The following is a 17915-nucleotide window of genomic DNA, read 5'->3' as shown; positions in this document are numbered from 1 at the left end:
TCAAACAGAGATCCATAATTCTGAACCCGAACTTGAACAGATAAGTCCTTTGACTTTCCTTTCTATTTTTTGCTTCTTTTTTTTACTAATTTTCTGTTATTTGGTTTTGGTTATTGCTTTCGGTTACTTGGTTTTGTTAGGTTTGGTATTTTGAGTGGAGGTGATGAGTAGGGCAATGATGGTGGTGCCTAAATGGTGAGGTGATGGAGGGTGCTGCTACGGTGGTACCAAGATGGTTGATTTTTAGAGGCTTACTTTCGGTTGAGGGAGGGAGAGAATGATGATCGGTGATGGAGGGCCACTGGTGATACCCGAGAGAGGGGCCAGAGGCGATGGAGAAAAATGGTGAGAATGGCCGAGAGTCGGTGACTATAGGTAGGGATGATGGGTGTGTTGGGAGTGGTGAGGCAGTAGGGGTGATGGGCGGTTGCAGTGGTGGTCTGGGGAAATGGTCGTGGGGACTGGAAGGTAAAGAAAGATTTTTCTCATTTTTTCGGAAGCTTTCTATTTTTTTTCCTTCCTCCTTTTTTTTACTGCTCCCGAAAACCTTCTTTTATGCTGATCCCTCATTCTCCATCTCTATTTTCAGGTAGAAATAGAAGGACAAGGGCTATCATGAGCCTAGGCCAACCGCTGAAAATAGCTAAGGGTGGGGGCACGAAGTACACTTGGCTACTACTAAGGGACAGTCTGGCGCGCCAGAAGGACTGAATTGTAGAAGACGCAAAACTCTCAGGGCCAAAATGTAATTTTAGAAAAAGTGAGGCCAAAATGTAATTTTAAAAAAATGGGGGCCAAAATGTAAATAGTATATTTTTTTGTATTTTTTCTAATTTTCTTTTTTCTTATTATTATTTAAAAAAACTAATATAACATAAAAAAATAAAAACACTAATGGGTTAAAGCCCAAACAAGTCCAAAATTAGATTGGTATAAGCCTAATTATCCAATCACAACAGGCCCAATCATTGGGCCCATATGAGACAAGCCCAAACCCTAAATCCATTGATCCAAAAAATACTTCGAGCTTAAATTATCCAAACCCATAAGTTGGAAATAAAAATTAAAATACGAGATCCGAACCGGACAAAATTCAGTGATTACAGCTGCCCCACTTTGGTCATCGTTGTGAAACAGGGATAGAGTAAAGACTTAAAAGCACTGGATTTTGTTCGAATGTCCTATTTTTCTCTTTCTTCTTTTTTTTGAAAACGGAACTTGACTCACGATGAAATTTTGAAAGTAACTATTACTTCGAAAAAACATCCACTTGACAACGAACTGGAAATTAAAATACATCAGCAAGCAATATAAAACTGAAATGGATTTGGGCGGAACTAGAATTTTGAAAACAAATAAAAGACTTAAATTTAAAATACCTCGATGTGCGACCCGAAGCTCAACTTACCTCTCGGATTATGTGTTGATCTTTGAAAAACAAAAATTCAGAATACCTTGACGTGCGACCCGAAGTTCAACTCACCTCTTGGATTATGAGTTGATATTTGAAAAATAGAAATTGAAAATACCTTGGCGTGCGACCCGAAGCTCAACTCACCTCTCAGATTGTGAGTTGATCTTTGAAAAATAGAAATTGAAAATACCTCGGCGTGCGAGCCAAGGCTCAACTCACGTCTCGAATTATGAGTTGATCTTTGAAAAATAAAAATTGAAAATACCTCAGCATGAGACCCGAGGCTCAACTCACCTCTCGGATTATAACTTGATTTTTTGAAAAACGAAAAAGGAAATGATTCTTGAAAGAATCAAAGTTTCGAAAAAGATCATCAGGTGAAACTCAAAAGCCTTCTTTTTTCATTGATTCAGCACAGCTACCACCCAAAATCCTTTGTTCTACTGGGATACCTGTATATGTCATGTATGATGTTATCATGATATGCACATGTTTTCCCTAAATGCTTTTATGCCTACATGATCATGCCGTGCACTTGGGCTGTTTGTCACACTTACCTAGATGCCCCCATTTTTAAATTTTTTAATTTTTTTGTCATGGTTTTCGTGAGGGCCCGTTTTCTTCTCTATTATTTTCTCAACCCTTGAATTTTCTCTCAGGTTTTGTACTCCTCCTCAAGTTTTGTGAGTAACCCACATTTCTTCGTATATCACCTTTCTGCCCCACGTCGAACTTTGTTCTTACTTCGAGACCCTTGTACTTATCAAATTCTCATCTGGGTAATGCTGAACATTCCTTTTGTTTAGAGTATGTCATTTTAATATTTATCATTTAAATAAACCCAACATGAGATGCCTGGAAATGACAAAGTAGGTATGAAGGAAATACATCACGTTCATATTTCATTTCAAAAGAAACAGACAAATAAAATTGATAAGGAATAGTTCAATAAAGAAAGCGTTACAAAGAATAGAAAAAAGACATTTACTGTCCATGAATGCCCTAGATATCTAACTCATGAACTTCTCTACGTTTCTTCATCAAGGATCTTTTCGAGCATGGCTCCTTGTGTAGAAGATCTTGAGCTTCTAAGAATGCTTCAAATGTTGTTACTTCGCCGTTTGACTCCCCGTTCAATTCACCTTGCTCCTTTAGTTCGAACCTGCTTCATTAGGACGCCTTTTTGGGTTTTTATCCTAATCCTTTTTGTTTATCAAGACGCCCTTTTTGATTTTTTATATTAATTTGATTTTTTTGGTATAATATTTCTTCATAGCATCTGTGTTCACTGGACTAGGTAACTCTTTCCCATCCATCTCAGTAAGAATCAGAGCCCCTCCCGAGAAGGCTTTTTTACAACGTACGACCCTTCCCAATTTGGTGTCCATTTTCCTCGAAAGTATTTTTGTATTGGGAGGATCTTTCTTAGTACAAGCTCTCCTTCACGGAATTCTATTGGCCGCATCTTTTTGTCATGGGCCGTGATCATTCTCTTCTAGTACATCTGTCCATGATAAATTACCTTCAAGCGTTTTCCTTCGATAAGGTTTAGCTGATCATATCTAGCCCAAACCCATTCTGATTCTTCTAGTTTTGATTCCATTAAGACGCGTAGGGGTGGGATCTCAACTTTGATGGGCAGAACAACTTTCATTCCGTAGACTAGTGAGAAAGGAGTTGCTCCTGTAGATGTCCGCACAGAGGTGCGGTATGCGTACAAAGCTAATGGTAGCTTCTCGTGCCAATCTTTATATGTCTCAATCATCTTCTCGATGATTCTCTTAATGTTTTGTTAGCCGCTTCCACTACTCCATTCATTTTTGGGCGATATGGTGAGGAATTATGATGCTTTATCTGAAATTACTCACACTCTTCTTTAATCATCTTGTTGTTCAAATTCAAAGCATTATCTGAAATGATTCTCTCAGGCAAACTATATCGGCATATGATCTCTTTTTTTAGGAATCTACAGACTACGGTCTTCGTCACGTTAGCAAATGAAGTGGCTTTTACCCATTTTGTAAAGTAATCTATAACCACAAAAATGAATCGATGCCCATTAGAAGCTTTCGGGAAAATTGCCCTTATAACATCCATGCCCCACATAGAAAAAAGCCATGGAGAAGTCATGACATGAAGAGGCGAATGAGCTGCATGAATTTTATCACAGTAAATTTGACACTTGTGACACTTTCGTGCATAACTAATGCAGTCACTTTCTATCGCCAGCCAATAATAACCAAGTCTCATAATTTGCCTAGCCATAGTGAAACCATTAGCGTGCATTCCACAAATTCCTTCATGGACATCTTCTAATATTTTTCTAGCCTTAACAGCTTCCATGCATATCAGGAGTATTTGATCTTTTCCTCTTTTGTATAGGATATCCCCATTAAGAACAAATCCAATCGCCATTCGCCTGATCATTCTTTTGTCATTCTCGTTTGCTTGCTTAGGATACCTTTGATTCTTGATATACTCTAGGATATCATGGAACAATGGTCGTCCATCTGAATATTTTTTAATGCTAAAATAATGTGCGGGGACCTCATATATGCTTATTTGGATAGGCACTATTTTCGTTTCTCTGTTTGCTTTGAACATTGAAGCCAAGGTGGCCAGAGCGTCAACCAATTGGTTTTTTTCTCGTGGGAAGTAGTTAAAAGCCACTCATTTGAATTATTTGACTAAATCTGCAACGAAATCACAGTATTTGACTAATTTTGAATCCCTCGCTTCCCAATCTCAACGGATTTGATAAATCACTAATGCTGATTCCTTGTACACCTCTACAATTTCAATTTTCCATTTGATAGCTGCACGAAGTCCCATAATGCAAGTTTCATATTCCGCTATATTATTGGTACAGGAGAAATTCAATCTGGTTGTAAGCGGGTAATGGTTCTCTTCTGGTGACACTAAGATTGCTCCTATCCCATGCCTCAATGTGTTCGATGCACTATCAAAACTCATCTTCTATGGTTTCTCTTTTGATGTTTCACCCTTTTTTCGGAAATACACATCAAATCTTCATTCAGAAAATTGAATCTCAAAGACTCGTACTCCTTTATTGCTCAACTTGCCAAAAAGTCAGCTATTGCGCTTCCCTTTATTGACTTTTGGCTCACATACGCAATGTCATACTCAGAAAATAGGATCTGCTATCGTGTCATTTTTCTTGAGAGTGCAGGTGATTCCATCATGTACTTTATTGGGTCTAGTTTTGAAATTAACCATGTCGTATGATACAACATGTATTGTCTGAGCCTCCGAGCTACCCAAACCAATGCGCACCAGAATTTTTCACTTGACAGGTACTTTGCCTCATACTCTGTGAACTTTTTGCTGAGGTAGTAAATCGCCTTTTCTCTTTTCCCTGACTCATCATGTTTCCTTAGTACGTAACCCATTGACTTTTCGAACACAGTTAGATACAATATTAAAGTTTTTCGGGGGTCGACGGTACTAGCACTGGGGGACTAGACAAATACTGTTTTATCTTGTCGAAGGCCATTTGGCACTTCTTGTTCCATTCTACCCGATTATGTTTTCCAAGGAGTTGAAAAATTGGGTCACACTTGTTGGTAAGTTGAGTAATGAATCGAACAATGTAATTCAACCTCCCTAAAAATCCTCTGACTTCTTTTTGTGTGCGCGGAGGTAGCAGTTTTTGTATGGCTTTTATCTTATTTCGATCAACCTCAATACCTCTCTCGCTGACAATGAAACCTAGCAGTTTTCCCGAGGTAGCCCAAACGTACACTTGGCTGGGTTAAGCTTCAACTGAAACTTTCTTAATCTTTCAAACGACTTCCTAAGATTCCTAATGCTCTTTTTTTCCCGAGATTTTGCAATCATATCGTCGACATAAACTTCTATTTCTTTGTGTATCATGTCATGGAACAACATCACCATGAATCTCTGATATATTGCCCCAATATTCTTTAATCTGAACGGCATCATCTTATAGCAAAACGTTCCCCGCATTATTAAGAATGTAGTTTTCTTCATATCTTCGAAAGCCATCTTTATCTGATTATAACCCGAAAAACAATCCAGGAAAAAAAAGAATATTTTGCTGTATTATCCATCAACGTATCGATGTGTGGCAAAGGAAAATTATCCTTGGGGCTTGCTATATTCAGATCACGATAATTCACGCACATTCATACCTTGCCGTCTTTTTTGGTACCAGGACTATGTTGGCTACCCATTCTAGATATTTAGAGACTTGTACGAAGCCAACATCAAATTGTTTCTTGACTTCTTCTTTTATCTTTAATAGCATTTCAGGTCTCATCCTTCTTAGCTTCTGTTGAACAGATTTGTATTCTAGTTTCAGTGGAAGCCTATGGACCATGATGTCCGCGTTTAACCCTAGCATGTCCTGATAAGATAAGGCAAATACATCATTGTATTCACGGAGCAAGGCGATCAAATTCCGTTTGGTGTTCTCTGAAATGAAAATCCCAATCTTCACTTCTTGTTTCTTTTCTTCATTTCTTAAGTTCACTATCTCAACAAATTCTTGACGGGGTAAGATTTATTTCTCTTCTTGTTCTACCATCCTTAGTAAGTCAAGAGACGAGACACAATCTTCAGTGTTTTCTTCAGCTTCAAATTCTCCTAAACAAATAGCTTCTCGAAATCGATTTCGGGATTTGTAACGAGATTATTCATGCCATTGATATCCGAGCACCTGAAATGTGAATGAAAAAAGAAAAATATAGAGGAGTATCAAAGTATTGGAATCAACAAACACAATGTCATGGAGTGATATGAGATACATGTAGGGAAAGGCTATTAAGAGAGAGAATAATTACGAAGCTAAATGGAAATGAAAAGATCATGACAATATGCATCTTCATTAATGTTCATTGAAATGATAAAGAGCAAACATAAGCTCTTACAAAAGGAACCCTACTACTTAGGGACACACACAAAATGAAGAATTAACATTGGGCATTACTCTTGAGAGGACTTAGAAACTTCAAGGAGATCCACAACAGTCCAATTGTTCAAAATATATCCTGGAGGACAAGGGCGTATCATTGAAACATCCTCAATTGTATCACCCTCGTTGTCAACAACATTTATGCTGATATTTTGAAGGCCCTTTTCCATCGATAACAAAATGCTTCGTGGATTGTCTTGCCCCAGGTACATCTTTCTTGCAGATGTAAAGGTCTCTGACAAAGGAGGATACGTCATTGGCTTCCATTCCAATTCCTGACCTGAGGTTCTTACGATTCTTCTTTCTTGATTTTTCTACAATTGTTTTCTTCTCTGATGTATATCTGGCTCGAACCCCAAACCGCATCGAGCCTTATGGTGCGTTAGTTTCAAAGCTCTAGCTATCCCTTGTTGATATCTTCCCAAACCTTTCTTCGCCCGAGTTTCTTTTCCCACAGTCTCCTTAATTCTCATATTGGTATTCCTCGACAGCTTGGGTGTGGGGATCTTATTCCCTTTGGCGATAAATGTGGCATTGATAAATTTAAAGGAATGAAAAGAACATTCCATGACATCAGCAGAGATAGATGCGATGATGTCCTCCTCACCAGCGACAGTAATCGAGTGATTATCCATGATAAACTTCACTTTGTGATGGAGCGATGAAGGAACTGTCCCAGCAGAACGGATCCAAGGCCCCCTAAAAGGCAATTGTATGAAGTCGTGACGTCCATGACCTAGAACTTGATGTCATATGCACATGGGCCCACCTCTAGAGGAATTTGGATCTTTCCCATAACCTCTCATCGTGTCCCATCAAATGCCCTTACTGTGGAGTGACAAGGCCTTAGATAGGACATATCAATTGACATTCTAGAAAGTGTGTCCAAAGGCATGACATTGAGTGCAGATCCGTTGTCGATGAGCACATTCGGTACTATATAACCCTTGCAACTGGTTGTGATGTGTAATGCTTTTACAGATCCCCTCCCATTCGGCGATATTTCGTCATCACTAAAAGAGATGAAATTATCCGCATTTAGGTTATTTACCCACCTATCGAGATTTTCTACGGATACGTTGCTCGCCACATAAGCTTGATTTAACACTTTTAGTAAGGCATTTCGATGTGGCTCTGAGTACAATAATAGAGATAGTATTGAGATTCGCATCGGTTGCTTGTTTAATTGCTCCATTATGCTATATTCACTGTGCTTAATGAACTTTAAGAATTCATATCCTTCCTCCTCATTCACAGGTCTTTGAACTTCTTGCTCAGATGAAATTTCAACATTGACCTTGTAGAGGCCCAATTTAGCCCAGGCCCGAAACAAAACCAAAATAATAAAATGACCCACGTACAACAGGCCCAAAACGGCCCGGATTCTAAACGGCCCAAGGGGGCCCAAAGACTAGGCAAGCGCAGGGAACCCTAGGGTTCCCTCTCCTTTGCGTCGCTCCTCCTCGGGTGCAACGCCCACGCCTCGTCCCGAGGCCTGCCCAGCCTCCATTGACACCAAAACCCCGACACCTGCAAAAAAGACCAAAAGAAGCAGCACAGAAACGACAACGAGAAGACAGAAACAAAAGCAAAACATAGAAAAGAAAATAGCGAACAGTAACATGGACCAACAGTGTAATCGTGGCTATAAAAGCCACTAAAATAACCTTGTAAGAAAAAAAGAGGGATCAATCGAATAGAAAAGGAGAGCAAAAGTCAATCAAAAAAAAGTTTGATAATCTCTTTTATCTTCAAGTTTCTACTCCTGTTTTTTTTAATTTTTTTTCTTTTTCGAATATTATTATAAGTATAAAGAGGAAAAGGGGTTAAAACGTACTTGGGGGTTGGGTCGTGCGCCGTCGACGGAGGTCCCCTCCGTTCGTCAAGGTCACGAAAGCCCTTCGAGGGTTCGTTCGTGTTGCAACCGGGGACGAAGGCCGAAAGGCCATTTCTTTTTCTTTTCCATTTCGTTTTTTAAGTACCTAAATTGGTTTTGTTACCTTTTTTTTCCTTTTATAAAAAAAAAGAAGGGGATAAAAGAAGCCTCACCAAGGCGCGCCGTTGGAACCTCTTCTGTCGGTCTTCGTCGGAGCCGAAGGGGAGCACCGAATGTGAGGCGGCTGAGGGTGAGGGGGATCTGTCTCTTTTAGGGATTAAAATGTTAGGTTTTAGTTTTTCTTTTCTTTTTTTTGAAGTATTTAAAGGTGACTTTAAAACGGCGTCGTATGAGGCTTTTAACTTGATGACCCGATCAACCGCGGCTACATCCGCGCGTTTTGACGTAGGGAGGGTTATTTGCGCGCCAGGTCCTCCACTTTTGTGCCTTGGTTCAATCTAGTTTCCGTTGTTTCTTTAAATTGGGCCACTTATTTTCCTACGGACTTCATCTTGGTCCCCATGCTATGCTGCGTTTAGAGAGAGTGGGAAATATTTCCGATTAACCCTCCACGTTGTTCGCGCATTGCACATGGGTCCTTGTTTGGTTTTATTTATGTTTGTTCCCTTGTAATTCGGTTTTAACTTCGATTTAATCCCTTTCGTTTCTTTGGCTTACTATTAATTATTATTACTCTTATTATTATAGATTATTATATTTGTTCATATTTTCATTAATATTTATATGTGTATCTTGTTATTTTAAGCTATTATCATATGTTGGCATTTAATCTCATTATTTTCCTTTTGTAAGCATTATTATGATGGGTTTATTGTACATTATTACATCAAGTCTTTTTATATTGTTATTATATATTGATATTTAATTTCATTATGTATAACTTTATATGTTTTCTACGCTAATCTAGTATAATATATATATATATTAGTGTGCAATCTTATTTTATAATACCCTTTTAAAGCCCATTTATACACCTATGTATATATTCTACATATATATATACACATACTTTATATACTTTCTATAATTTTATACATATTTTAATGCATATACGTACGCTTACCTACATGTTTATATATATTTTCTACAATAATTTTGAAACATATACATATATATACGTTTTGCAAACTTCCATAATTTTACATATATATATATATATATATATCTTTTACATTTCTATAGTTCTATTCATTTTCTTTGTTCATTTCTTTATTTACATTTTCATTATTATTTTGAGAGAACGTTTTGATCTTATTTGCTTATATGTATTGCTATTTTACATGTCATTGATTTGCCTTTTTTATCAATTTCCTTTCATTGCTATTACTCGTACTATTTATGCTACGCCATTGTATTCATTAACATCTTATTACGCATACTAATACCCTTTTTAAAAAATAATAAAATTTTCAAAATAAGGCAATATTTTACGTTTGGAGAATCGAGGAAGCGTGCCCTAACGTGTTGGGTGTCGATTACTCGTTTAACCAAATAGTCGAATATCCTTCGAAGTTTTAAAATAAGGCAATGTTTTACGTTTGGAAAATCGAGGAAAGCGTGCCCTAACGTGTTGGGTGTCGATTACTCGTTTAACGAAATAGTCGAATATCCTTTGAAATTTTAAAATAAGGCAATGTTTTGTATTTGGAAATTCGGAGAACGTATCCTAACGCTATTTGGATTTCGATTTCTCGTTAGTCCAAATAGCCAAATATCCTCTTAATTTTCAATCCGTCATTCGAGGTTTTTTAGGATCGTACCCTAAATCTCTTTAAAATTTTCAATCTTGACATTAAGAAATTAATTAATCAACTTAGGTACCAATTTTGGGCGTTACGAGGGTGCTAACCCTTCCTCGTACGTAACCGACTCCCGAACCCATTTTTCTAAATTTCGTAGACCAAAATCGTTGTTTTAATAAAATTAAATTGTTTATTAAAAATAACCCCTTTTACAAGGTGGTCTAATCACACCTCATTAAAAATGATTGGTGGCGACTCCTGTTTCGTTTTTATTTTTAAAACCCAAGTCGACGCCGTTTTTATCAAAAAATGGTGTCAACAGCTTGACGACTCCACTGGGGAAAATAAAAAGAGAGTCAGGCCACGAGTTGATTACTTTTTGTCTTTTTGTCGAAAATCGAAAACTTGGTTTAAATGTACGATCCTTTCATTGCATTTCATCGGCCTTTATTACATTTTCACGGTTTTGGTTTATAAAGCTGTGTTAGTTTAAGTTTCAGTATATTTCTGCATTACATTGCATGACCGTAGGTCACACCTTTCTAAGTGGGAGTAAGAAACTAGTCCTTCGTGAGGTTTTCACCTCCGTGTAGGATAGTGGATCACTTCCGGGATACATCCGTACTTATGTCTTCGTGAGATTTTCATCTCCGTGTAGTCATAAGGAAATGTGTTCCCCTGAACTGAACTCGGTCCGAATGAACCTATAATGGGTGAGGATCGAGGAATCTGCCGGTTCAGGTACCCTTACTTTAGAACCGAACCTCATATAACGAGCCTTGAGAGCTTCCCCTAGGTAGAACCGCACCAAACCCTAGTAGCCACCTGAATAGACTATTTATTCTTTTTCATGTTATGAAATTAGCTTGATATGCGATACTAACTTATTCTATTTTGGCTTTGTCTTGGATTGCATGACATTTCATTTCTAAAGAGGTGTTGGTTGATATTCGAGATCTAAATAGAAGAGCTCAATATGGAAAGAGAGTTTCTTGGTAAAGTGGAAGACAATGCGGCAGTCCAAGTTTGGTCCGAAAAGGTTCAGCAAGAAAAGGGTGATAGCCTCGCAGAAGGATACACGTCTGAATTATTGGATTTCACTAGCATTAGTGTGACTCAAGATGGTGTGCAAGAGTTGAAGGAAATATGGAATCAGTGGGATAACAAAATTAAGCAACTCTTTTACAGCAACTATGGGGATTTGCCTTATTTACTTGATATGAGAATAAACAAACGCTTATTTCGAGCCCTTGCGCAGTACTGGAATCCGGCCTATAGTTGTTTCACGTTGGGAAAAGTAGATTTGGTGCCTACGATAGAGGAGTATACGACCTTACTACGCTGTCCAAGGATCCAAGTTGACAAGGTCTATTCAAGATCAGCTAATGTCCCGACATTCTCGAAGAAATTAATGTGCATCACAGGAATGAGTGAGCAATGGGTCACCGCCCGGATTAAGCAAAAGGGGGACAGTAAATGCATACCTTGGAGGAACTTGCGAGATTTAATCTTGGCACATCCAGATGAAAAGAAAAGGGTTGATATTTTTGTATTGAGCGTTTATGGCTTGGTTGTCTTCCCAAAAGCATTAGGCCATGTGGACGAGGCAGTTTCAGATTTGTTTGATAGGCTTGACAGAGGGGTTACACCAGTCCCAGCAGTTTTGGCCAAAACCTTCAGGTCCCTAAATGCATGTCGAAGAGCAGGAGAGGGAAGGTTCATTGGATGCGCGCAACTGCTATTGGCGTGGTTCCATAGCCATTTTTGGAAGGTGGAAAAAGTCTCATATCGGGTCTTCTCAGAAAGCTACTCCCCACTAAAGGAACTAGTAGCTACACCAAGACGAGACGACATCACGGAGGAGAAATGGATGGCAATTCTCCAAAATCTTCAAGAGGATGATGTTGAATGGAAGGCCCCTTGGATGGTGCCCGATGAAATCTTATACCGATGTGGGGACTTTAACTGGGTCCCTTTGCTTGGGATTTGGGGAGTTGTCAGATATACCCCTTTGTTGGTATTAAGACAGTATAGATAGAGACAGTTCATACCGGTAACACATGGGTTGGCGCAATGTGAGTTTTCTTATAAGGATGACAACTATAAGAGAAAAATTCAAAAAGTATCTAACGCTTGGAAACAAGTTCACCGGATGAAAAGATTTACCGTAGGGGCAATGACAACTCCTGAATATTACCGATGGTGGAGTAAAAGGATCAATGACAACATCCCTAAGTTGAGAGAAGATTGCGTTCAGTCTCTAGAGGAGTATCTGCAGGTGGTTCCGTCAGAATTGGAGATCATCAAACAAGACTTTGAAAAAAGGAGTTCAGAATGGGGAAAGAAGATAGAACAGCTGGAAGAGGAGAATATGCGTTTGGGACTAGACGTCGATGTCCACAAGCTAGAAGCCGAGAAACTAAGGAAGGGAAAGAACAAGGCTGAGGAGGATTTTGACAGTGTAAAAACGGATTATAAGAAGTTGCGATTGTCGATGAGGACTGCCGGTTTAGGCAAAACGTCAGAGCAGTGGCGACTGGAGATCAAGGAAGAAAGAACCAAGGCGGATAAATAGGAGAGGGAATTCCAAGATGTTCGAGCTCAAGAAAGCGTTTTGGAGAAAAGCTTATTAGAATGTCAAAATGAGAAAGCAGACTTAAAAGCTCGGGTGGCGGAGCTGGAAAAGTCACTTAACCTATACCGTGGTCGCAACTCCACGATCAAACTAAGAGCGAGCTTAAATAAGATCGAAGAACTAAAAGGAAAGATAGAAGAGCTTGAGGACGCATTGTACAATTCTGAACTGCGAGTGGAGCTTCTTGAAAGGCATAACGAACAGTACCAAGAGCAGTTCCATCCTGCCCAAAATCAGATTAGAGATAGAGATTACATTATGGGACAAGTCATTACTCAAGTACGAGAAGTAGCCGATCATCCGCAAACCTTAGCAGTTCAAGGCGATGTGCTAAGTTTAAGTTATGAATTAGAATCAAGCCGAGGTCGAGAGTTGGCTCAGCTCCTTAGGAGTGTTAAAACTTTGAGTATAAGGGCAAAGCCGTATATGTAGTCCATTTTATGTAAAGAAATTTGTTTTCTAAATCAAGTTCTTCTAATGAAATTGAATTAGAACCAATGCCTCCCTTTGCATTCATGCATTTATATTACATTTCATTACATGCATTAAGTTTCATTAAGAAGGCCCTAATTAATCAAAATTGTCACAGTTATCCTGGAAACCAACAAAAATCCACCAACCAAACATTACTACGGTACTCGACGTCAAACAAAAGTAATGGATCAGAGGTTAGAAAGGCTAGAACAAATGCAAAAAGAAATGCAAGATAGGATGCAGGAACAATTGGACAGAATTCAACAAGACGCATTGGAATCCCAAAAGATTATGAGCCAGCTAGCACAATTGTTGGTCGATAAAGGAAAAAGCCACGTGATTAATTCAGAAATTATCGGAGGATCTGTTTATCCTCCGTGTTTTACCCGACAAATACCCAAGCACAACAAGACATAGGCCCACAAGGAGCACCTAGACCTCAATATCGAGCTGGCGCCTCAATACCAGTGCATTTTCAAGTAGGCTCGGGTTCTAACCCTGGGGACAACCCTACCAACCCCGTGGTTCCGGATCTTGATGACATAATGAATGGAAAAATTAAAAGCGGGACGCCAAAACAAGCGGAAGAGCGGTGTAGATGGCTAGAGGAAAATTTAGAGCCATGGAAAACATCGACTACCAATGTGGAGTTAGCGCCAGCGATTTAAGTTTGGTTCTCGATCGGTACTCCTCCAAATTCAAGATGCCGGAGTTTGAAAAATACAACGGGACTAGTTGTCCTGGAGCTCATATAACTATGTTCTGTCAAAGAATGACAGGATACGTCAACAATGATCAACTGTTAATCCATTGCTTCCAGGACAGTTTGATCGAATTACGCAACCGGTGGTACAATCAACTGAGTCGCGCTAAAGTTAGTTCATGGAAAGATTTGGCGCAAGCTTTCATGAAGCAATATGGCCATGTGACAGACATAACACCTGATCGAATTACGTTACAGAACATGGAAAAGAAACAAAGCGAGAGTTTGAGCAATATGCCCAACGATGGAGGAAGTGGCAGCGCAAGTCCGACCACCTCTTTTGGAAAGAGAGGTCACTATGCTTTTCATCAATACGTTGAAGGCCCCATTCATCGACCACATGTTGGGGAGTGCCACCAAGAGCTTCTCGGATATGGTAATGTCCGGTGAAATGATCGAAAGCATAATAAGGAGCGGTAAAATAGAAGCGAGGGAAAACTTTAAAAGATCGCCCCAAGGAAAAGGATACGAAGTGAACAATGTAAGCACATATAGCAAGAGCCATTCAAAATCGATTCTGTTGGCCCCAAAATGATAACTCCGGTTACAGACCCCTCAAGGCGGGAGCCCAACACAAGGCCCAACACAAGGACTAACACGAGAGATTTCAATTTCGCCCATTCCAATAACCTACGGGGAATTGTATCAGAAGCTATTCGATACGCACATAGTGTCTCCATATTATCTAGAGCCCATGCAACCACCATACCCTAAATGGTATGACATGAATGCCCAGTGTGAATACCATGCGGGGATATCGGGGCATTCGATCGAGAACTGCACTGCGTTTAAAAAGCGATAGAAAGATTCATTAAGATGGGGTTGGTAAAGCTTGATGACCCATCGGGACCGAACGAGCGTAGTGAGAATCCGTTACCCAATCATCGATAAAGGGTAAGCGTAATCATTGAGAATGGGGGAAGGAGGATCAAAGATGACATTGCGAAGGTAAATACCCTACTGAAATGGGTTTGGAGGCAAATGATAAATCGAGGCCTAATCAAGCAAGAATCAAAGCAAAGGCCCAAAGGAATAGGGAGATATTGCGAGTTCCATGCTAAAGAGGGCCATGACATTCAAAACTGTACTAAATTCAGGGTCATGGTACAGAATATGATGGACAATAAAGAGCTAGAATTTTATGAAGAGATTAAAGGACTAGAAAAGGGAGAGGTCTATGCCTCGGAGGATGGACCCGCTAGAAAAGCTCAAAATCGCCCGGTGGTGATTATTTCAAGACCAAGAAACACGGGATCAGGAATACAACTAGCGCCAAAGGTCATAATCCAAAAACCTGTAGCCTTTCCTTACCAGGATAGCAAAAAGGTTCCTTGGAATTATAATTGCAATGTGATGATCCCGGGAGAAGAGAACCCGATAAATGCTTCAAAGGAGGGTAGCGATGTAGGTTTCTATACACGATGGGAAACGCTACGACAAGCAAATACAAAAGAGGAGTCTATGAAAGGAAAAGCTGTGGCAGTTGAACAAGACAAAGCAAAGACGGCCAGAATTGGGTCACAGGTTAACGAACCCGTGACTAAGAATGAGGCTAGAGAATTCTTAAAATTCTTGAAGCACAGTGAGTACAGCGTGGTGGAGCAATTGCGTAAGCAACCAAACAAATGTCGAGTGCTCGAGTTACTTCTAAGTTCGGAGTCACATCGTAATGCGTTGATAAAAGTGCTAAATGAGACTTATGTTGCTAACGATATCTCTGTGAGCAAGCTAGATCGCCTGGTTAATAACATAAATGCCGACAACTTCATCTTCTTCAACGATGATGAGATTCCGCCAGGCGGTATGGGATCTACCAAGGCCTTGCATATCACTGCCCGTTGCAAGGGGTGTACACTACCGGGGATACTCGTTGACAATGGATCGGCACTAAATGTTTTACCCCTATCCACATTAAATAGGCTACCTGTGGATAGTTCTCACATGAAATCATGCCAAAATATAGTGAGAGCATTTGATGGCACTGAGAAAAGAGTGATGGGAAGAATCGAGATACCTCTATTGATTGGTCCAAGTACATACGAGGTGGACTTTTTGGTAATGGACATCAAACCATCTTACAATTACCTATTGGGGAGGCCTTGGATCCATTCCGCAGGAGCTGTACCATCGTCACTTCACCAAAAAGTGAAGTTGGTAGTAGAGGGTCGATTGGTGACTATAGGTGCAGAAGAAGACATCATTGCGTCAGTTACCGATGATATGCCATATATAGAGACTGATAGTGAAGCGATAGGATGTTCATTCCGATCATTGGAATTCGTAAATGCCACATTTGTCATCGAGAGAAGCAGAATCCCGGAGCCTAAGATATCCAAAGCTACGTCAATGAGCTTATAGCTAACAATGGGAAAGGGAGCGTTGCCTGGAAGAGGACTTGGAAAATACCTCCAGGGACGGGTCGAAGTATCGATCCTGGTTAACAAACAGGACCGTTATGGTTTGGGATATAAGCCTAATGCGAGGGAAAGGAGGAAGGAGATGGAGAAAAAGCAAGAAAAGAGAAGGATACGTTTGAGCGGGATAGAAGCCAAATGGGGACCGATAACCTTTCCCCATATATCTAAGACTTTTGTTTTGGGGGGAATTGTCTACCCTGAGGAGAAGGATGAGGTTACAGAAGGAAGGATTGGAAGGTTGGACATCAATGCCATATCCGCGGAAGAAAGGGTGGAAAGGAATTTATCGGGTATTCGCCCTTACGAACCTGGTAGCGTTCTGAATAACTGGACTGCAGAAGAGATCCCTGTAACATTTAGAACTAATTCAGAGTAATGTTCAGAACACTTGTTGCCCTAAGCCTGGGGGTAACAAGAATCTTTTGTAAAAGGCACATGTCCAAAATCTAATGAAAACTTATCATTCAGTCTCACCTTGAGCAAATATTCTTTCATTCTTTTTCATTCCATTTTTATAATCATACTGTGCATACAAGTATTCTTAGATTCTTTTATTTGGGCCTCTTTTCGTCCCAATAACAGGTCTTCAGATATCAACGAGATGAGCGACGCTGTTACTGACTCAGGATCCCTTTTTGAACAAGACGTGAGTATAAATGATCCTCAAGATTTTGAAGATGACCAAGACAGCGTTTTGTCTCCAGATCTGTTGAGAATGGTGGAGGAAGAAGAAAATCAAATCCTACCCTATAAGGAATCAGTAGAAGTCGTGAGCTTAGAAGAGGGAAGGAATGTAAAGATTGGTACTGGCATTACTAAGGAAACAAGGCGAGACCTCGTTGAGTTACTTCAAGAGTTTAAAGATGTCTTCGCATGGTCCTATCAAGATATGCCGGGGTTGAGTACTGATATCGTGGTACACCGACTGCCTATAAAGGAAGAATGTAAGCCAGTTCAACAAAAGCTTCGAAGGATGAGGCCTGATGTCTTGCTAAAAATAAAGGAAGAAGTTAAAAGCGGTTTGATCTTTGGTTTCTTACAGGTGGTCAAGTATTCAGAATGGGTAGCCAATATAGTCCCTGTTCCTAAGAAAGATGGGAAGGTTCGAATGTGTGTGGACTACAGAGACTTGAACAAAGCCAGCCCAAAAGATAATTTCCCACTGCCTCATATCGATACCTTGGTGGACAACACAGCTGGATACTCACTTTTCTCCTTCATGGACGGCTTCTCAGGATACAACCAGATAAAAATGCATCCTAAAGACATGGAAAAGACTACATTCATAACTATGTGGGGGACATTTTGTTACAAGGTGATGCCATTCGGATTGAAAATTGCCGGGGCAACTTATCAAAGAGCCATGGTAACCCTATTCCATGACATGATGCATAAAGAGATCGAGGTCTATGTTGACGATATGATTGCGAAGTCTAGAACTGAAAAAGAGCATGTACAAGTGTTGAGAAAATTGTTCCTAAGGTTAAGAAAATTCCAGCTAAAACTTAACCCAGCCAAATGTACTTTCGGGGCTAGATCAGGAAAGCTGCTGGGATTCTTAGTCAGCGAAAAGGGAATTGAAATTGACCCAGAAAAAGTTAAAGCCATACAAGAATTAC

The 17915-nt window shown here is 39.8% G+C and overlaps 2 protein-coding genes across 2 annotated transcripts; both read left to right on the top strand.

The window, feature by feature from the left end:
* The first annotated feature begins 10983 nt into the window (after positions 1-10983).
* On the top strand, positions 10984-12045 carry LOC128039659 (uncharacterized). The gene has a single exon (XM_052627810.1). The coding sequence runs from the start codon at positions 10984-10986 to the stop codon at positions 12043-12045; it is 1062 nt and encodes a 353-aa protein (XP_052483770.1).
* A 138-nt stretch (positions 12046-12183) lies between these two features.
* On the top strand, positions 12184-13074 carry LOC105786747 (uncharacterized). Its single transcript, XM_012613233.2, has 2 exons — positions 12184-12514; positions 12662-13074. Exons 1-2 carry the CDS (start codon positions 12184-12186, stop codon positions 13072-13074), a joined length of 744 nt encoding a protein of 247 aa, XP_012468687.2.
* The last annotated feature ends 4841 nt before the right edge of the window (positions 13075-17915 follow it).

This window comes from Gossypium raimondii, chromosome 1, assembly GCF_025698545.1.
Source record: "Gossypium raimondii isolate GPD5lz chromosome 1, ASM2569854v1, whole genome shotgun sequence".
Taxonomy (NCBI): Eukaryota; Viridiplantae; Streptophyta; class Magnoliopsida; order Malvales; family Malvaceae; genus Gossypium; species Gossypium raimondii.
The sequence above is the reverse complement of the archived record's forward strand: the minus strand, read 5'-3'. Positions and strand labels throughout refer to the sequence as shown.

Excerpts from the sequence above, each read along its gene's own strand:
- LOC128039659 (XM_052627810.1), top strand. The coding sequence starts at position 10,984 with ATGGAAAGAGAGTTTCTTGGTAAAGTGGAAGACAATGCGGCAGTCCAA.
- LOC105786747 (XM_012613233.2), top strand. The coding sequence starts at position 12,184 with ATGACAACTCCTGAATATTACCGATGGTGGAGTAAAAGGATCAATGAC. Across the intron at positions 12,515-12,661 it reads ATTGTCGATGAGGACTGCCG|ACTTAAAAGCTCGGGTGGCG; the intron begins GTTTAGGCAAAA and ends ATGAGAAAGCAG.